The sequence below is a fragment of the Schistocerca serialis genome, chromosome 10 (assembly GCF_023864345.2).
Source record: "Schistocerca serialis cubense isolate TAMUIC-IGC-003099 chromosome 10, iqSchSeri2.2, whole genome shotgun sequence".
In the NCBI taxonomy this organism is placed as follows: Eukaryota; Metazoa; Arthropoda; class Insecta; order Orthoptera; family Acrididae; genus Schistocerca; species Schistocerca serialis.
The window spans coordinates 194,497,434-194,519,712 of record NC_064647.1 but is presented as its reverse complement, the minus strand read 5'-3'; the positions used below and the strand labels follow the sequence as shown (position 1 = coordinate 194,519,712).

At 46.5% G+C, this 22,279-nt stretch overlaps 1 protein-coding gene across 1 annotated transcript in view; it reads left to right on the top strand.

Annotated features, from left to right (window-relative positions):
- The window catches only part of LOC126424676 (transcription factor HES-1-like), a 416,528-nt gene extending 394,577 nt beyond the window's left edge, over positions 1–21,951 (top strand). Inside the window, exons 6-8 of the mRNA XM_050087405.1 lie at positions 13,843–13,929; positions 15,273–15,349; positions 21,801–21,951. Of these exons, the coding sequence (XP_049943362.1) occupies positions 13,843–13,929; positions 15,273–15,349; positions 21,801–21,951 (315 nt within the window). The remainder of the gene's footprint in view (positions 1–13,842; positions 13,930–15,272; positions 15,350–21,800) is intronic.
- Positions 21,952–22,279: the final 328 nt, after the last annotated feature.

The window sequence follows — 22,279 nt, the reverse complement described above, 5'->3', positions numbered from 1 at the left end:
GCTCGTAACATCTCCATAATGGTGTTTAATGGGACCACTGGTCCAACTAAACCGATCATTGACTTAAATCGCTATGATCGGCTACTTGGACCCAAGTTGTCGACAAAGCACTGTGCAAGATGGTAACACCTCCATGATGGCGTTTAATGGGTCCACTGGTCCAGCTGAACCGATCATTGACTTAAATGGCTATGTTCGGCTACTTGGAGACGGACCCAAGTTGTCAACAGGGCCCTGTGGAAGCTCGTAACATCTCCATAATGGTGTTTAATGGGAGCACTGGTCCAACTAAACCGATCATTGACTTAAATCGCTATGATCGGCTACTTGGACCCAAGTTGTCAACAAAGCACTGTGCATAATGGTAACACCTCCATAATGGCGTTTAATGGGTCCACTGGTCCAACTCAACCGATCATTGACTTAAATAGCAATGCTGAGCTACTTGGAGACGGACCCAAGTTGTCAACAAGGCACAGTGCACTCCGGTAACACCTCCATAATGGTGTTTCATGGGACCAGTGGTCCAACTGAACCGATCATTGACTTAAATGGCTATGTTCGGCTACTTCGAGACTATTTGCGGCCATCGTGGACGTCCTGTTCCCAAACAACTATGAAATTTTTGTGAATGACAATGTGCCATGTCACCACACCAAACTTGTTCGTGACTGGTTTGAAGAACATTCTGTAAATTCGAGGGTAAGGAAGGTGATGTCACAAAGTTAAAACGACTTTTATCTTTCAGTGGCTCTGCTAAATGTGGCGTCACTGGGGTCACACGACCATGCGTGTTTGCACACGCAATTACCGTGACAGCCCTTGAGAGGCACCACTTAATGAGTTGCACGTGGAAGCGCGGCTTTCGGACAAGCTGCTTCAGTGACATCATTTACGAGGGTCGCTCCAAAAGAAATCCACAACCATTCTTTCGAAAATTCAACTTTTGTTCTATGTCTTTACTATGCATGGTGGTCATAGCGGCATTGTCCTCACTTATATTCATATTTAATTGAACCTGTTCCTGAAATTCGCGCTGTGGTCGTCCTCCATCTAGATGGCTGTTGAACTTGGTGTTTGTCCGAAGTGAGGAGCCGTTGCAGAGTTCCTATGTTCTGAGAACGAGACCGTGAAAGACATTCACAAAAGAATGAACAGAGTGTTTCGGGATCTACATCTACACTACTGGCCATTAAAATTGCTACATCATAAAGATAACGTGCTACAGACGCGAAATTTAACCGACAGGAAGAAGATGCTGTGATATGCAAATGATTAGCTTTTTAGAGCATTCACACATAACCGGCGTTGCCTGGTCAAACGTTGTTGCGATGCCTCCTGTAAGGAGGAGAAATGCGTACCATCACGTTACCGACTTTGATAAAGGTCGGATTGTAGCCTATCACGATTCCGGTTTAGCGTATCGCGACATTGCTGCTCGCGTTGGTCGAGATCCAAAGACTGTTAGCAGAAAATGGAATCGGTGGGTTCAGGAAGGTAATACGGAACGCTGTGGTGGATCCCGACGGCCTCGTATCACTAGCAGTCGAGATGACAGGCATCTTATCCGCATGGCTGTAACGGATCGTGCAGCCACGTCTCGATCCCTGGGTCAACAGATGGGGACGTTTGCAAGACAACAACCATCTGCACGAACACTACGACGACGTTTGCAGCAGTATGGACTATCACTTCGGAGACCGTGGCTGCTGTTACCCTTGACGCTGCATCACAGACACGAGTGCTTGCGATGGTGTACTCAACGACGAACTTGGGTGCACGAATGGCAAAAGTCATTTTTTCGGATGAATCCAGGTTCTGTTTACAGCATCATGATGGTCGCATCCGTGTCTGCCGACATCGCGGTGAACGCACATTGGAAGCGTGTATTCGTCATCGCTATAATGGCGTATCACCCAGGGTGATGATATGGTGTGCCATTGGTTACACATCTGTCACCTCTTGTTTGCATTGATGGCACTTTGAACAGTGATCGTTACATTTCAGATGTGTTACCACCCGTGGCTCTACCCCTTCATTCGATCCCTGCAAAACCCTATATTTCAGCAGGATAATGCACGACCGCATGTTGCAGGCCCTGTACGGGCCTTTCTGGATACAGAAAATGTTCGACTGCTGCCCTGGCCAGCACATTCTCCACATCTCTCACCAATTGAAAACGTCTGGTCAATGGTGCCCGAGCAACTGGCTCGTCACAATACGCCAGTCACTACTCTTGATGAACTGTGGTATCGGTTGAAGTTGCATGGGCATCTGTACCTGTACACGCCATCCAAGCTCTGTTTGACTCAATGCCCAGGCGTATCAAGGCCGCTATTGCGGCCAGAGGTGGTTGTTCTGGGTACTGATTTCTCCGGATCTATGCACCCAAATGCGTGAAAATGTAATCACATATCAGTTCTAGTATAATATATTTGTCCAATGAATACCCGTTTATCATCTGCATTTCTTCTTGGTGTAGCAATTTTAATGGCCAGTAGTCTACATCTGCATCTGCATAGATAATTCGCAAGTCACCGTACGGCGCGTAGCGGAGGGTACCTGTATTACTACCATTCATTTTCTTTCCTGTCTCACTCGCAAACAGAGCGAGGGAAAAACGACAGTCTGTATGTCTTCGTGTGAGCCCTAATTTCTCGTATCGTATCTTCGTGGTCCTTACACGCAATACACAGGGTGTCCCAAAAAATGTGTATATTTTTTTATGCCAGTGCACTAACATTTATTAAGGTACAAAAAAAATTCAAAATACAATATAATGTGAACAAATGTAAAGGCAATCCATTTATCGAATGTGTTGAAATTGTTAGTCATTGTGGTCCAGAAGCAACTGATAATGCTGACCGATGGAATCCAACACCTTCCTAATCGTTGCAGTTGGTCTTTTGGCACATTCGTTTTCAGTGGCTGCTTTCAACTACTTCATTCTGGATAGCTCCTTCTTCCTCAGTCTTAGGTCACTAACGAGTAATTGTGAGTCTCGTTAGTACATCTCGTTGAAACTTCATTCTTAAATATCTCTGCACTTCACTTACGTTCTCAGTCTTCCAGTATCACCTCAGAATGAACTTACGTTGCCCAAGATTCAGACTGCCTTCAGCCGTTTTTCAAGCTGCCGCACCTGATAAAGGGAAAAAAGATGTTGTAGTTATGAGCTGTAAAAGACCGTATACATTTTATGGGGACACCCTGTATGTTGGCAACATCAAAATCCTTCTGCAGTCAGCTTCAAATGTCGATTCTCTAAATTTTCGTAATACTGTTCTTCGAAAAGAACGTCACCTCCATGGATTTTCCCATTTGAGTTCGCAAACCATCTCCGTAGCACTTACGTGTTGTTCGAACATGGCGGTAACAAATGTAGCAGCCTGCGTCTGAACTGCCTCAATGTCTTCCTTTAACCTGACGTGGTATTGATCCCAAACGCTCGAGCAGTACTCAAGGATAGGTCGCACCACTCTCCTATATCTACATCTACATCTACATTTATACTCCGCAAGCCACCCAACGGTGTGTGGCGGAGGGCACTTTACGTGCCACTGTCATTACCTCCCTTTCCTGTTCCAGTCGCGTATGGTTCGCGGGAAGAACGACTGTCTGAAAGCCTCCGTGCGCGCTCTAATCTCTCTAATTTTACATTCGTGATCTCCTCGGGAGGTATAAGTAGGGGGAAGCAATATATTCGATACCTCATCCAGAAACGCACTTTCTCGAAACCTGGCGAGCAAGCTACACCGCGATGCAGAGCGCCTCTCTTGCAGAATCTGCCACTTGAGTTTATTAAACATCTCCGTAACGCTATCACGGTTACCAAATAACCCTGTGACGAAACGCGCCGCTCTTCTTTGGATCTTCTCTATCTCCTCCGTCAGACCGATCTGGTACGGATCCCACACTGATGAGCAATACTCAAGTATAGGTCGAACGAGTGTTTTGTAAGCCACCTCCTTTGTTGATGGACTACATTTTCTAAACACTCTCCCAATGAATCTCAACCTGGTACCCGCCTTACCAACAATTAATTTTATATGATCATTCCACTTCAAATCGTTCCGCACGCATACTCGCAGATATTTTACAGAAGTAACTGCTACCAGTGTTTGTTCCGCTATCATATAATCATACAATAAAGGATCCTTCTTTCTATGTATTCGCAATACATTACATTTGTCTATGTTAAGGGTCAGTTGCCACTCCCTGCACCAAGTGCCTATCCGCTGCAGATCTTCCTGCATTTCGCTACAATTTTCTAATGCTGCAACTTCTCTGTATACTACAGCATCATCCGCGAAAAGCCGCATGGAACTTCCGACACTATCTACTAGGTCATTTATATACACTCCTGGAAATGGAAAAAAGAACACATTGACACCGGTGTGTCAGACCCACCATACTTGCTCCGGACACTGCGAGAGGGCTGTACAAGCAATGATCACACGCACGGCACAGCGGACACACCAGGAACCGCGGTATTGGCCGTCGAATGGCGCTAGCTGCGCAGCATTTGTGCACCGCCGCCGCCGCCGTCAGTGTCAGCCAGTTTGCCGTGGCATACGGAGCTCCATCGCAGTCTTTAATGTGCACCGCCGCCGTCAGTGTCAGCCAGTTTGCCGTGGCATACGGAGCTCCATCGCAGTCTTTAACACTGGTAGCATGCCGCGACAGCGTGGACGTGAACCGTATGTGCAGTTGACGGACTTTGAGCGAGGGTGTATAGTGGGCATGCGGGAGGCCGGGTGGACGTACCGCCGAATTGCTCAACATGTGGGGCGTGAGGTCTCCACAGTACATCGATGTTGTCGCCAGTGGTCGGCGGAAGGTGCACGTGCCCGTCGACCTGCGACCGGACCGCAGCGACGCACGGATGCACGCCAAGACCGTAGGATCCTACGCAGTGCCGTAGGGGACCGCACCGCCACTTCCCAGCAAATTAGGGACACTGTTGCTCCTGGGGTATCGGCGAGGACCATTCGCAACCGTCTCCATGAAGCTGGGCTACGGTCCCGCACACCGTTAGGCCGTCTTCCGCTCACGCCCCAACATCGTGCAGCCCGCCTCCAGTGGTGTCGCGACAGGCGTGAATGGAGGGACGAATGGAGACGTGTCGTCTTCAGCGATGAGAGTCGCTTCTGCCTTGGTGCCAATGATGGTCGTATGCGTGTTTGGCGCCGTGCAGGTGAGCGCCACAATCAGGACTGCATACGACCGAGGCACACAGGGCCAACACCCGGCATCATGGTGTGGGGAGCGATCTCCTACACTGGCCGTACACCACTGGTGATCGTCGAGGGGACACTGAATAGTGCAAGGTACATCCAAACCGTCATCGAACCCATCGTTCTACCATTCCTAGACCGGCAAGGGAACTTGCTGTTCCAACAGGACAATGCACGTCCGCATGTATCCCGTGCCACCCAACGTGCTCTAGAAGGTGTAAGTCAACTACCCTGGCCAGCAAGATCTCCGGATCTGTCCCCCATTGAGCATGTTTGGGACTGGATGAAACGTCGTCTCACGCGGTCTGCACGTCCAGCACGAAAGCTGGTCCAACTGAGGCGCCAGGTGGAAATGGCATGGCAAGCCGTTCCACAGGACTATATCCAGCATCTCTACGATCGTCTCCATGGGAGAATAGCAGCCTGCATTGCTGCGAAAGGTGGATATACACTGTACTAGTGCCGACATTGTGCATGCTCTGTTGCCTGTGTCTATGTGCCTGTGGTTCTGTCAGTGTGATCATGTGATGTATCTGACCCCAGGAATGTGTCAATAAAGTTTCCCCTTCCTTGGACAATGAATTCACGGTGTTCTTATTTCAATTTCCTGGAGTGTATATTGTGAAAAGCAATGGTCCCATAACACTCCCCTGTGGCACGCCAGAGGTTACTTTTTCGTCTGTAGACGTCTCTCCATTGACAACAACATGCTGTGTTCTGTTTGCTAAAAACTCTTCAATCCAGCCACACAGCTGGTCTGATATTCCGTGGGCTCTTACTTTGTTTATCAGGCGACAATGCGGAACTGTATCGAACGCCTTTCGGAAGTCAAGAAAAATAGCATCTACCTGGGAGCCTGTATCTAATATTTTCTGGGTCTCATGAACAAATAAAGCGAGTTGGGTCTCACACGATCGCTGTTTCCGGAATCCACGTTGATTCCTACATAGTAGATTCTGGGTTTCCAAAAACGACATGATACTCGCGCAAAAAACATGTTCTAAAATTCTACAACAGATCGACGTCAGAGATATAGGTCTATAGTTTTGCGCATCTGCTCGACGACCCTTCTTGAAGACTGGGACTATCTGTGCTCTTTTCCAATCATTTGGAACCCTCGGTTCTTCTAGAGACTTGCGGTACACGGCTGTTAGAAGGGGGGCAAGTTCTTTCGCGGTCTCCTTTACTGGTGAACCACACTTTCTTAAAAATTTTCCTAATAAACCGAAGTCGACAGTTCACCGTTCTTACCACAGTACTCACATGCTCGATGCATTTCATATTACGTTGCAGTGTTACCCACAGATATTTAAACGACGTGGCTGTGTTACGCAGGACACTAGCAATGGTTTACCCGAATGTTACGTGTATGTTTTTTCTACTCATCCTCCTTAATTTACATTCTTCCACGTGCTGCTTGTCGCAGTACGGACAGTAGGTGCGCAAGTAGGTTATCAAGACCGACCACTCCACAGACTCCTCACAATACGCGGCATATTCACATATCTGGTTTTGGCTGTCAAATGCGTGTAAGTGAAACATGTGTCAGTCCGAGTGGAAATAAAAGGCGAGAGTGTGTGCAGAATATTGAGACAGTGCAAGCTGAAAAAAGTTTGGGTTCTGAGAATGTTAACGAATACCCGCAAAGAAGCAATGGACAAAAACACTCACCCTGTTGCACTCATTTGGCGCCGTGGGATTACCATCTCTTCTACATCTACGTCTGCTTCCATACTCCGCAAGCCACCTGACGGTGTGTCGCGGAGGGTACTTTGAGTACCTCTATCGGTTCTCCCTTCTATTCCAGTCTCGTATTGTTCGTGGAAAGAAGGATTGTCGGTGTGTGGGCTCTAATCTCTCTGATTTTATCCTCATGGTCTCTTCGTGAGATATACGTAGGAGGGAGCAATATACTGCTTGACTCCTCGGTGAAGGTATGTTCTGGAAACTTCAACAAAAGCCCGTGCCGAGCTACTGAGCGTCTCTCTTGCAGAGTCTTCCACTGGAGAGTTTATCTATCATCTCCGTAACGCTTTCGCGATTACTAAATGATCCTGTAACGAAGCGCGCTGTTCCCCGTTGGATCTTCTCTATCTCTTCTATCAACCCTATCTGGCAGGGATCCCACCCTTAAGATTCTACAGTGATTATGCTAAAGAACTTGCCCCCTTTCTATCAGCAATTTATCGTAGATCGCTGGAAGAACGTAAAGTACCTAGCGACTGGAAGAAAGCGCAGGTCGTTCCCATTTTCAAGAAGGGTCATAAATCAGATGCGAATAATTATAGGCCTATTTCGCTTACGTCAATCTGTTGTAGAATAATGGAACATGTTTTGTGTTCTCGTATTATGACGTTCTTAGATAATACAAATCTCCTTCATCATAACCAACATGGATTCCGCAAACAGAGATCATGTGAAACTCAGCTCGCCCTATTTGCCCAAGAAATTCACAGTGCCGTAGACACTGGCGAGCAGATTGATGCCGTATTCCTGGACTTCAGGAAGGCATTTGATACGGTTCCGCACTTACGTTTAGTGAAAAAAATACGAGCTTACGGAATATCGGACCAGGTTTGTGATTGGATTCAGGATTTCCTAGAAGAAAGAACACAACATGTCATTCTTAACGGTTCAAAATCTGCAGATGTGGAGGTAATTTCGGGAGTACCGCAGGGAAGCGTGATAGGACCTTTATTGTTTACAATATACATAAATGACTTAGTTGACAACATCGGTAGCTCCGTGAGGCTATTTGCAGATGACACGGTTGTCTACAAGAAAGTAGCAACATCAGAAGACTCGTACGTACTCCAGGAGGACCTGCAGAGGATTAATGCATGGTGCGACAGCTGGCAGCTTTCCCTAAACGTAGATAAATGTAATATAATGCGCATACATAGGGGCAGAAATCCATTCCAGTACGATTATGCCATAGGTGGTAAATCATTGGAAGCGGTAACGACCGTAAAATACTTAGGAGTTACTATCCGGAGCGATCTGAAGTGGAATGATCACATAAAACAAATAGTGGGAAAAGCAGGCGCCAGGTTGAGATTCATAGGAAGAATTCTAAGAAAATGTGACTCATCGACGAAAGAAGTAGCTTACAAAACGCTTGTTCGTCCGATTCTTGAGTATTGCTCATCAGTATGGGACCCTTATCAGGTTGGATTAATAGAAGAGATAGACATGATCCAGCGAAAAGCAGCGCGATTCGTCATGGGGACATTTAGTCAGCGCGAGAGCGTTACGGAGATGCTGAACAAGCTCCAGTGGCGGACACTTCAAGAAAGGCGTTACGCAATACGGAGAGGTTTATTATCGAAATTACGAGAGAGCACATTCCGGGAAGAGATGGGCAACATATTACTACCGCCCACATATATCTCGCGTAATGATCACAACGAAAAGATCCGAGAAATTAGAGCAAATACGGAGACTTACAAGCAGTCGTTCTTCCCACGCACAATTCGTGAATGGAACAGGGAAGGGGGGATCAGATAGTGGTACAATAAGTACCCTCCGCCACACACCGTAAGGTGGCTCGCGGAGTATAGATGTAGATGTAGATTGTTGAGCAATATTCAAGCAGTGGGCGAACAAGTGTACTGTAACTTACTTCCTTTGTTTTCGGATTGCATTTCCTTAGGATTCTTCCAAGGAATCTCAGTCTGGCATCTGCTTTACCGACGATCAACTTTATATCATCATTCCAATTTAAATCACTCCCAATGCCTACTCCCAGATAATTTATGGAATTAACTGCTTTCAGTTGTTGACCTGCTATAGTGTAGCTAAATGATAAAGGATCTTTCTTTCTATGTATTCGCAGCACATTACACTTGTCTACATTGAGATTCAATTGCCATTCCCTGCACCATGCGTCAATTCGTTGCAGATCCCCCTGCATTTCACTACAATTTTCCATTGTTACAACCTTTCGATATACTACAGCATCATCCGCAAAAAGCCTCAGTGAACTTCCGATGTTATCCACAAGGTCATTTATGTATATTGTGAATAGCAACGGTACTACGACAGTCGCCTGCGGCACTCCCGAAATCACTCTTACTTCGGAAGACTTCTCTCCATTGAGAATGACATGCTCTTCGGTAAAACTCTTCAGTAAACTGATGGATTGAGATTTGAAGATGAAGATTCCATGTGAAGACTCTTAGGCCCTCGCTCAGATGTGCTGGTGTTCACTTCTGTCCTGTACAATTATTACAAGGAGAGGTCCCCAGTGGTGGGTCCCCCTTTTGGAAACCATCTACATGGTGATGCAGTTTAAGGTCCCCGTTGTGATACTCTGGAGCCATTCACCCTGGCAGCCACTCATTTGCGAATAATAGAGGAGAAAATTTGGAATTTTGCGTAGTGCTCTGAGCTTCAAACTAGAAATTCCACAGAAACTGGTCGCGTACGCAATGGTCTCAGGTCAAGCCTCACATGCGAGAGGGTAGGGGTTCGAATGTAGTCAGGCGCAATTTTTTATTTTTTAACCTTTACCGAAAGGACTTTGATCTTTGTTTTTATTCAATTAATGGATTTAAATGTAATTTTTTATTTCTGTTCTTTGATCATTTTCTTTACCGTTTTAAATTTTTCAGTTGCTTTCATTTTGTCTTCCTACAATTCTTTTTCCACCTGGAACCATAGTGCATGTGATTTTAAATATTTCCATGTATTAACGTCGATTTAATTTCTCCCGTTTCATCATCCTGTATTTTCGCGTATCTTATTGCGTTCATTATATCTGTTCCTCATTTTGGTTGGATTTCATTTTATTAAGAATCCCTTCTTTCGTTTAAATCTTCATCTGCATTTCTTTATTATTACAGCAATAAAAATTTATGTCTTAAATGTTTGTATGATGATTACCATCCCAGAGAATGTACATTTTGTGTCCACAACTACATTTTTGACCCCATTGCATATATATTATTTCGTCTGTTGGGTTTTCAGTTTTTAGATTGGCATTTTCGAATATTTAAATATTATTGTAGATAAATGAAAAAACTAAATTCATATGTACAAACATTCCAACTGGAAAAAAGATTGAGAGGAAGCAATTGGAAAAGTTAATATAGCGATTAAAATGAAGTGATTGAAGAAAATGGTTCAAATGGCTCTGAGCACTATGGGACTTCTGAGGTCATCATTCCCCTAAAACTTAGAACTACTTAAACCTAACTAACCTAAGGACATCACACACATCCATGCCCGAGGCAGGATTCGAACCTGAGACCGTAGCGGTCGCGCGGCTCCAGACTGTTGCGCCTTGAACCGCTCGGCCACTCCGGCCGGCGATAGAAGAATAGAAATAAAATAATCACATTTAAATCCGTTAATTGAGTAAAAAATGATCAAAGTCATTTGGGTGAAGATTAAAAAATAAAGAGTTTGAAAGTGCCTGACGAAAATTCGAACCAACAACCTCTCGAATAACATTCTTCGTGCATCAGTATTACGCTATGCAAACGATCTATCATTTTTAAATCTTCAGAGCATCACGCAAAATTCCAATTTTTTTTCCATCGATAACGCGTAAATGAGGGCCTATTATGGTGAATGGTTGCGGGATGTGATACTTGGGACCTTCACCTGTAATACAATATACATGTATTTCCTTTGGAAATACAAACTCCTTCTCTTGCAGCAAGAGAACGCATTTTTTATTTGCAAAACAAATATTTCTGTGCAAACAAACACAGCATAGATTGTTTCGAAAAGTCGATCCCACCGCTCGAGACCTCCCCTTGTTAGTTTCACAGTGGCGTAAGGCGATTGAAGTGGATGAAGATTACGTCAAAAAATTACATTTAGCTTCTCAACAGCTTGTCAATATACTGTAAAAATATCAAAAGTATGGGAAAAACGAGATGTTTACAAAAATATTGTGCATTTATTTTGGAGTGACCCTCAAACGACGTCAGTACAAGAAGTTTCGAGATGGGAATTTAAAAAAAGAATAGAAAAATGTTATAATGGCAGTTGTAATGCCTTGCGGCAGTGGTAACACCGGTTCCCGTCAGATCACCGCTGTCGGGCTGGGCTAGAACTTGGATGGGTGACCATCCGGTCTGCCGAGCGCTGTTGGCAAGCGGGGTGTACTGAGCCCTTGTGAGGCAAACTGAGGAGCTGCTTGACTGAGATGTAGCGGCTGCGGTCTCGTAAACTGACATACTGCCGGGAGAGCGGTGTGCTGACCACAAGCCCCTCCATATCCGCATCCAGTGACGCCTGTGGGCTGAGGATGACACGGCGGCCGGTCGGTGCCGTTGGGCCTCCCTGGCCTGTTTGGGAGGAGTTTAATCCGTCGCATAAAATTTTCATACAGCCATGTGTAACTGTCAGAAGAGTCCTTCACTGGGATATTATTCAACTCGCGCGTCACATTGCCTCGAATATCGACTACGTCATCGAAGCCTTAACCCTTCATGTGAAATGCTGCGCTGATAAAATCCGCAGCAGTTTCGTATTGTTAAACAAAACCTCGACAGGTCTGATGATTTTTCTACAAGAGAATCGCGCACATTTTGCATTTCAATCACACCGTGACAGGCATACACGCATCGTCTTCTCTGTTCTGGAGGCAAGGTATGTGGAACAAATTTTGCACATACTTTTCTCTTCTTCAGAATGATCTGGAGAATTTATCGAACACGCGATTTAGACATATTGCTGCATTGTAATTTGTGTGTACACTACATCCACATGAACCCTACTTAACACTGCCTGCTCACAATTGACTAATTGACTACACATCTGTTGTTTACAGTTGTTTGTTCAAGGCGCCACCCTAAGTTGCAACACTGACGTCACGAATAAAATGGGGCTTGGAACTTTTTTGACAGACAATGTATACAGACATGTACAAAAATTTTGGTTCTCCCCTTTATTTCGAAACACGTGCCTCAGACACTAAAATTGGCTCTGAGGTAAGCGTATACATGCGTTTGAAATGCGTTCAGATTACCAATGAAAAAACCCAACAGTTCCATGCAGGTATTTCTCGGAACTCCTGAGAAACGTCAGTAAATGGTGGAATGTCCAGATGCTCGGATGCAGGCGTGAACCCGTCGTGGCATACACCAGGGATGAGACCATCAATTCAGCCCTGGTGTAAACTGTCCCACTCTTCAGTAGCATGATGTGCATGGTCGTTGTCGACGTCCAAACACAGTTCATATCAATCGATCCCACACATGTTCGATAGGGTTCATGTCCATGGTACAGGGAAGCCACTCCAGTCTGGTGAGCCTTGCATTCTGAAGGAACGTCTTCAGAAGAACAACACGATGAGCACATGGGCTATCATTCATGAAGCTGAAGTTTTCACCAAAATGTTGGCAATATGGTGGCACTATTTGCTGTTGAATCTTGTCCCAGCACTGCAGAGCAGTGAGTTTGCCCTCAACCATCACAAGCAGTGTGCAGTGGCCCCATGTCATGTCACCACAGAACATCACAACACCACCTTGTTCCACTTGTGGGACACAGTGTTGGAGGTGTTGGAAATTGCCAGGCTGTTGTGTTTCTTTGCGATTATCAAGCTATAAACAGTCCGAGAGTCTAAACTATACCCAACGCCAGTCCTGGAATGTCCATTCTGCACGATTTCTTGCCCATATGTAACATGGTGTTGTGGTGTACGATGTGGTGCCCGTCACGTTTGTTGGGAATGAAGATTCGCATCATGCACTCGTCCTGTAAAAGCTTGAGACGATATACGACGTCATGTAGCCTCTGTGATCACTGGATTTGATTCTGGGGCACTCAACTGACAGTTTCTTTGACACAAAAGTTGTAGATATCGATCATCCTGAGCACCTCTCGAAAATGGTTCCCTGGGGGGTGTTAAGTCTTCAACACTGCCTGTCAGTTGGAACCAATTCCATGTCCACACCTCATCACTTACACTCCAGTGCACCCATTACCGAGCGAGGTGGCGCAGTGGTTAGCACACTGGACTCGCATTCGGGAGGACGACGGTTCAATCCCGCGTCCGGCCATCCTGATTTAGGTTTTCCGTGATTTCCCTAAATCACTCCAGGCAAATGCCGGGATGGTTCCTTTGAAAGGGCACGGCCGACTTCCTTTCCTAGTCCGATGAGACCGATGACCTCGCCGTTTGGTCTCTTCCCCCAAACTATCCACAATCCAAGCACCCATTGAACAACTTCCTCAGTTGACAAGCCTTCTGCACGTAATGTTGATCCGATCATGTGTCAGGATTGTCCTTAGTGGCGTAATGGATGTTCAATCTACTCTTCCAAAGACGTCTGCAATCTGGCCCTACTGATGCTTTATTTTCATTTGAAATGGTGCAATCCATTCGAGTGTGGCGTCATATCCACAGGTAGCGATAACAGTAACTTTGCATGTCATTACAAACAACAGCACGGGTGACATTCCGATCAGTAGAGGGACAGTTACAAAACTGACACACCTGCACCTAGCATTGGAATGATGGGATAGTTTTTTTGACTTGTGTACAAGCTTGCACTGAGCGGTGAGCCATATTAGCAAGTAGGAACTGATCTGGTAGTTCGAGGAGGTGCACCACAGCGGGAGTGTCGGCTGGCTTGTGCAGCAGCAGGTGATTCCGTCGCGGCTGCCGGACGGCCAGCTGGTGTTCCTGCTACCGTCGCACTACGTGCAGCTGGCCGCCGCCGCCGCCGCCGCCGCCTCCCACATGCAGGCGCTGGGCCACCACCTGCACCACGGCGTGCCGCCCCCGCCGCCGCAGCTGTCGCCGGCGCTGTTCGCTCCGCGGCCCGCCTCCGCCTGGGACGCTGCCGCAGCCGCCGCCGCAGCGGCCGCCGCCTCCGCTGCCGCCGCCGCCGGGCCCTCCACCCCCGTGCCGCCCAAATCGTCCGCGGCCGCCGCGCCGCCCCTGCCGTCGCCCCCGGGCTCTGTGGTCTTTGGAGGCCGGCCGGATTCCCGCGCCGCCTCTGTCGCACCACCGTCGCCCCCGGTCGCTGGGCCCGGCTCTCCCGAAGTCCTCACGCAATCCTCCAGGTAATGGCGACCCTGCCGTCCTTAATGTAACGTCTCGCTTCATATCCAGACTGCAGAACACGAGATTCCGTCCCAGTTTTTCTTCCATCAGTCTTCCTACTAGTTCAATGTGGCCCACTACAAGTTTCTCTCATCTGACAATGCGTTCGTCACTTGGTCCGGCACTCCAAAAGTCCTCACGCAGTCCTCCAGGTAACTACAACTCCTGGCCCCTGAGGCACTGTCCTACATGTAATGTCTCTCGTCATATCCTGATTGCAGAATACCAGATTCTCTTCCAGTTTTTCCTCATTACTGTCCTGACCAGTTCGATGTGGCGTGCCACAAATTCCTCTCTTCTGCCAACTCGTTCGCTGCTGGCTGAGCTCGCTGGAAGTCCTCAGGCAGTCCTCCAGGTAACGGCGACCCTCGGCCTCTGACTTGCTGTCCTTAATGTAACGTCTCACTTCATGTCCAGACTGCAGAACACGAGATTCCGTCCCAGTTTTTCTCCCATCAGTCTTCCATTAGATCGATGCGGCCCACTACGAGTTCCTCTCCTCTGGCAACTCGTTCGTTGCTGGCCCAGCTGTCTGGAAGTCCTCAGGCAGTCCTTCAGGTAATGGCGACCCCTGACCACCGACCTGCTGTCCTAAATGTAACGTCTCACGTCATTGATGCGGCCCACCACACATTCTTCCATTCTGCCAACTCTTTTGTCACTGGGCCTGGCTTGCTGGAAGTCCTCATGCACTCCTCCAGGTAACTACGACTTCTGGCCCCCGAGGCACTGTCCTACATGTAACGTCTCTCGTCATATCCAGATTGCAGAATACCAGATTATCTTCCAGTTTTTCCCCATTAACGTCCTCACCAGTTCGATGTGGCCTGCCACAAGTTCCTCTCCTCCGGCAACTCATTCGTTGCTGGCCCAGTTCTCTGGAAGTCCTCAGGCAGTCCTTTAGGTAATGGCAACCCCTGGCCTCCGACATGCTGTCCTAAGTGTTACATCTCATGTCACTGATGCAGCCCATCACACATTCCTCCTCTGCAACCTCTTTTGTCACTGGACCTGGCTCACTGGAAGTCCTTGCACAGTCCTCCAGGTAATGGCAACTCTTGTCCCCCGATCTGCTGCTCTGAATGTAACGTCTCACATCATATTCAGACTGCACAACAGGAGAATATCTTCCAGTTTTCTTTCCTATCAGCCTCTTCAGTCTGGTTCAATATGCCCCACCACGAATTCCTGTCCTGTGCCGACTCATTTGTCTCATTGTCCACCTCCATAGTCGAGCGCTCAGCTGATTGACATATGGATGATCCATGTCGATCTCCTGACTGGTTTGGAGATTTTATCTGCTCAAGGATTGGGTGCGTTGTCATCATCATTCCATCATCGTCGATGCGCAAGCCGTCGATGTGGTGCCGAATAAAAAGACCTGCACTAAGCACCTGGACAGCTCCAGATTGGGTCTCCTGGCCAAAAATGCCATACAATCACTTCATTTTATTTTCCGTTTGGTGTAGCAGTTGCATCCAACTACATCCAGCGTCCTCAACTCTTTGTTGGATATACAATAACTGTTCAGTAGAGAATGATCATAATTTTTTTTACAATGTACCTTTGCTCATGCCCATAATTCTGATGATCATTCTCCAGATAGTCTCCTTTGGATGTGACGCACTTGTCCCTGTCTGCAAAGATATGCTGGTAACCATTTTCGGAAGGTCCTTCAGAATCGCCTCTGCAGCGATCACTACTGTTTTCGATGTGGAAAATGTCTCCGCTGAAGGTGTTCCCTCAGAGTAGAGCCTAGAACAAGTTATTCGGGGCTAAATCCAGACAATAGGGAGGGTGAAGAACGTACTCCACAAAGATTTTTGAAAGATATTCAGTACACGCCATGGAGCCCACCACACAGGAACGAGCCTCCAGTGAAAATTTTCAGTCACCAATTTTTGGGTGCTACCCAGTGAAATTTTCACAATTTGAGAAAGTGTTGGTAATATTATTCGTCGATGTTCTCTCAATGTGACAGCAGCAGTGTTTTATGCAGTAAAGGCAGTTGATTATGTCTCCTCATTCAACAATTTAAACCATCTTCGACCTGTGCTGTAGGGAAGGACAGACTGTCCAGAGGCCTCCTGTAACATTGCATGCAGTAGCGGAAATCAATGTAAAGTCCTCGATGTTTACAGTAAAACTAACAATTTCAGCTGGAATAATTGTGAGTACAGTATATGTGCAAGAGTATGAGATCCAGTGTACTGACAAATGCATTCAAATGGTATTTCATTTGATGTCAGTAGTACACAGTATAACAAGACATGAACAATTCAAGTGGTAGAGGAAGAAACTCGGTATAAAGGCAGTCAGTCGGCTCTGTGTGGTGTTAGCGTGTGCATACGTGTCCTTACTGCAGATGGGCAATAGACACCGTAAGTGACCGATTGTGATAATACCACATGGAAAACAGTTATCATGTGATAAAAAAAACAAAAATTGGTGTGTACAAGGAAATGAGACTCTTTAATTGTGAAATCACCAAGAAGTTGATCCATACAAACACAGTGATCTATAATTTCGTTAGATTTGGCGCACGGTATGGACAGTCTAATCAAAAAATTATTTGAGGCATCGAACGATTACTATTACGCAAAGCCAGGAGTCACAATCCGTTATTCTTTTCAACTTGTTGAGGATTTCCAGTTAGCGGCAGCTATTAGACGTGTACGACAAATTTTGTCAAATGACAAACATCTTGCTTTCGAGAACCTACTGCAGCAACCTGCTCTAAGACCGAAATATAAATGGGCTCTACTGAGGTTTGCTGGACTTCAGAATGGGATAAAGCTATCTTCAGTGATGAGAAGTTCAATTTAGATGGGCGGGATGGATTTCAATATTATTGGCATTATGTGAGAACATAACAGCAGGTAAGAATGAGAAGAAATTTTGGTGGTGGAAGTGCTATGATTTGGGCAGCTTTCTGCGCCAAAGGCAAATCACGTATTGCTCGGATGATCACGACAAAGAACTCTTAACATGTACACTAAGATGTTAGGGAGAGAACTGATTAGAATATATGATGACTTAGGGAACAGAGCTCTAATGTTTCAACGATATAATGCATCTGTGCATGTTTCTGCTGCAACCAAAAAGTGGTTTGAAGATAAAGACATCGATGTCTTGCCCTGGCCTGCACGTAGCCTGGATATGAACACCTTGGCAAACCGTAGCTGAATGCTTGCAAGGAGTGTTTACCGCAACGGAAGAGAATTTGAGGCCGGTTGTGAGCTTAAAAGTGTGGTATGAGAAGAGTGGGCGACAATTTCACTGAAAGAACAACAAACCCTAACAAAGTCAATCCCACAGAGAATTTTTGAGGTACTTAGGAAGAACAGAGGGTGAACAAAGCATCAACAGTGCAATTACACAACAGAACAGTGAGTACCTTTACACCAGTCTCCAATCCAAACTGACTACTCAGTAAAACTTCTCGGAGCTGACACGCCCCATCTGTTGGGAGGATCTTATCAAGAAATTGGCATAATGTGTTCCACATTTCGTTCAGCGCTGTGTCTTGTCGTAGTGTTCGTATTACAGCATCTACAGTCCATTGCCATCATATATGCAAGTCACCACTATCCCTGACATCCAATTGATTGCACGGATTTTTTTGTCAAGTGAAGTATGTCATATCCTGATAGAGAATTACCACCAATGTGGTCTCTGTCTAAGTGGTATAGCGAAGGAAGGCTATTATACAATACATCAGAGTCCACACTTCCATCGCTTTTCTGCACACCAGACAGTGTTCATCTGTGTCCATCGTCCTGCAACATGTGCAAAGAGACGAATCAGCCATGTTTATGACGTGCAGTCAGGCCCATGTCAGGTGCTTGTGATTAAGGAGAACATACCACGAAGATCGAGCCGCCAAGCTCAAGTACGGTGGGTACACACAACGCCAGAGGGTGGGCCAGGCTCTCATTGGATATCGCTGTACCATCACGTTCTTGTCGTGATACTGCATTAAGGGGCGATAAATATCTCGCACTGTCGGTCCTCTGAACAGCGGCGGCCCATGGCAGACATAGCTACAGTCTCCAAGAAACGTTGCAATACAAGTAAGTGACAGCGACTGGAGCAGGCGATACTTGAGAGCATGGCATTAACTCGTCAGTCAGTGCCGAGGTTATCGCATGTGTCTGACGGTACCATATTCTGAACATCGCCCACATGAACAGGGCTGAAGCCTTAAGGTGGACATATGTAAGACCAAGACCACTGTCCCATGTGCCGAGGGTTAGAGTGGCATAACAGACCTTGAGTATCATCCTGCAGCTGTCAAAATATCCGAAGATTGCCACCTGGTGATCCACAGTTCCCGACGGCAGTTGAAATAACTGTGCAATATGTGGCAGCCATGACAAAACATGTATGTTGAAATATTGCATTAATTGTATCACGCCCAGCACTTGTAAGGAATTATCTCGCACCCGAACGTGAATAATCTGGAGCAGGTGCCTATAACTCGCCATGGTAGTCCTTTGCAGATCACGGGTGAATGGAATCCCCAGGCACCTTAACATTTGCACCACTCGTAAAGGGCCAAGGTCCCCATCCAGTCCTTGTGAAATGGGCATTATCCCAGATTTCGCTGTATTCAGAACACTTTCGCCACGACTCCATACTGTGTGATTGAATTAGAGGACCTTCCTCTGTCAACTGCATGAGGAACAGCTCGACTGATGAGTTATTCCTCATCTCCATGCCAGTGAGCACCTGCCTCAGCCTGTTCATGAGTGGTTCAAGCGTTACCACAGAGAGGACCATTGATAGCAGGCAGCCTTGCTTTATTGCACTCATAATCAGAATAGGTTCCCCATCTCAGGCGTTCACTATCATTTTGGGGACCACATCCCATAGCATTTCATAATGATCTGGATAAAAACGGGTGGAAACGCCATGTGGCACATGACCAATGTTAGGAAGTTCTGATTAATCCAGTCAAAAGCTTGATCAAAGTCTACAGCCAGGTGGTAACCAGTGGGATAATGTCTCTGTGGCCACTGAGTGCCAGTTGTACGTTGCTATGTACTCCAACGCATGTTTGGTCAGGGGAAATATTGTGTGACAACACTGGTCGGTCGTGAACTGTGTCACCATCAGTCATGCAAAGATTTTATAATCACTTTAAGCATGACTTCCAGCCTTTTTTCTTACTGTACATTGTTAGCCATTCAGGGATGATGAGGTTTGTAAAAGTCTGATAAAATTCTAAATGTAAGCCGTTCAGTCAAGGCGATTTGTTTGCTGACCCTTTTTTGAGTGCCCCCAATATTTCATCTTCCGTAATCGGTTTCAGGAGCAGTCCTTCGTTCATCTGATTCAGTCCCACCCATATTGGTCACACGGTATCCTCCCCCAACACAGTATCTGTGCAAGCACCAGTGAACAGCCGACGAAATCCGCCCAGAAATGCTGAAACTACATCTCTTCTGATGTCAGATGCCATACATCTGCAGTATGGACTGCATTAATCAGTTTGGCGAACTTATCGTTTTTCACATATCCCATGTTCACTGATGGAGGTTTCCCGGTCATACCTACCAAGCATATGACCCTTATAGGTGGATCCTCCATCCTGTGACATGTGAGAGTGATAATGTGTGCCTTAACACAATTGACTTCACCATAACTGTGTGGAGATGGGACATGCAATGACAGCTCACGAATCACCTTGTAATAATAGTCTATTGGGTCCCAGTACTACTGCATGTTTCCTTGGACATACATAATAAGAGTGTGACATAAAGCCGGCATTTCACAATCAATGAGAAGAAAGTCCATTCATGGTGTCATCATGGGTCAACATTGCATGCCAATATGCCACATGTGTAGTCTTGTAGTCATCCATCAGTATTCGTGGCACCCACCCGGAGGACGATTTTGCATTTTCAGGTCCTCATGCAGGAGTGTGTGCACAGATCCGACGGAAATGCCAACTTTGGAGACGATGTGTTCCATACTCATTATGCGATCCTCCAAACGACCTTCTCCACTTGCTCGATCATGCCATCAGACCAGCTGGTGCAAGGCCTAGATTGTCTCAGTTTGTCACCAAATGTCGTTCTGTCTTCTTTGAACTGTCATATCCATGATCATACATTACACACATCCATGACACCGTCACCACACATGTCACTCTACTCGCGATAAATATCAATTGTTACCACACCATACAAATGGAGTAAAGGAATTATTAGAGGCTGTTCTTATAATGAAAACGTTGTCATTGTCAGTAAAAAAAAAAAAAACAGTCGTCACTCTCGCTGCTGCCACTAGAGTTCTGTGTGCCATACAGTGCTTGCATCCCTGTCATGCATTCACAACGAATGCATGCGCATTTCAAAACAAATCACGTATATCTACTTGTTTCGAGACCTGAGAAAAAAATGGGAGATTTTATAACTTGAAAATGAACTCGTATTTCGTAAATACTGGGGTTGGATAAAAAGTAGTGGAAACACTGCCGTAAAATAAAGGATGTGCATCCAGTGGCATGTGTGCTGTCTGTAGCTGATAGCAGTAGGTCAGCCAAAGTAATACAGCGAAGGTCAACGACTGTGTTTGAGTCAGTTGCAGTGCAAACTGTCTCAAAATGCGGGAGGCCAGTTCAAGTGCCACAATAGTATGTTTAGTAAACACGAACAACATGCATGGAGCAAGACTGAAGTGCCATGCAGTTGGAGCGGGTTTGGGATCACAGGGATGTCATTCCAGATAAGCCCCATTTGGGAGGCCCACTGAGAGACAATATCATAATTGAGCTCCCTATGTCCCTACTGTACTGTATCTCATCATCCTTCATGACAGTTTACGATGACACACAACGAACTGCATACATGAGGGTCTGTGCGGTTACGACTTAGTCGTCAAAATGGAGAAAGCTCTTTGTGGCATGTGCTATAACAGAGGAGACGACATCATCTATGTCGGAGGGTAGTCCTTGCGAAACATCGACAGAGATGGGCACACTGATAGTGCACAACACCTCCACCTGCATGGGGAAAGATAAAAATGGAAATGTCGTGTGGCTAGGGCCTCCCGTCGGGTAGACCGTTCGCCTGGTGCAGGTCTTTCGATTTGACGCCACTTCGGCGACCTGCGCGTCGATGGGGATGAAATGATGATGATTAGGACAACACAACACCCAGTCTCTGAGCGGAGAAAATTTCCGACCCAGCCGGGAATCGAACCCGGGCCCTTAGGTTTGACAGTCTGTCACGCTGACCACTCAGCTACCGGGGCGGACATGGGGAAAGATGATCAAGATACGGAGTGATTATATTGAGGGTATCTAACATGGTGAACGTCTGTCAATATAGTCTGGTGTTAATTATAACAGTGTTGACACTACTTTATATCCAAACAACATATCTAGTTAATTGTTCCTACTCTATTTAACTATTCGCACCAAAACGGAACGCTACTGATCTGTGTAGCAGATGGTGACCCTTTCGCTCAATCCCAGTCGTTGTTCGCAGGGTGGACGAAGCTGACGACGACGACGACCAGCCCGTCGACTGCTCGGTCGGCACGGCGGCTGCCAGGCTGTCCCCTGAGCCCGCGGAGGCGGCCATGGACGCCGCTGGAGCGCTGGAAGCCGAGGAGGGTCCCGTCTGGAGGCCGTGGTAGGCTGCAGTCCAGGACTCTCCAGTCACTGCAGGTCGTCCGACGCCAGACTGGACATTCGCCAACCTGCCACGGACTGTAGGCTTTCTAGCAACACACGAAGAAGAGTCTAGAGACATTTCCACGTAGAGTTGTCAGGAGGCACAGCGAATGAATTATGTGACCACGTAGAATTTTCCTAATTGTGACCGCTTCGTTAGTCTATTTGACAGGTGGCCGAAAAGACCATGCAGACAACTAGGCTGGGTTCTCAAGTGAAATACCGCCAGTGGAAAATGAATAGGGCACGAGTGTACTGAATCAGAACGATTTGCAGATTTTCCATGTGACT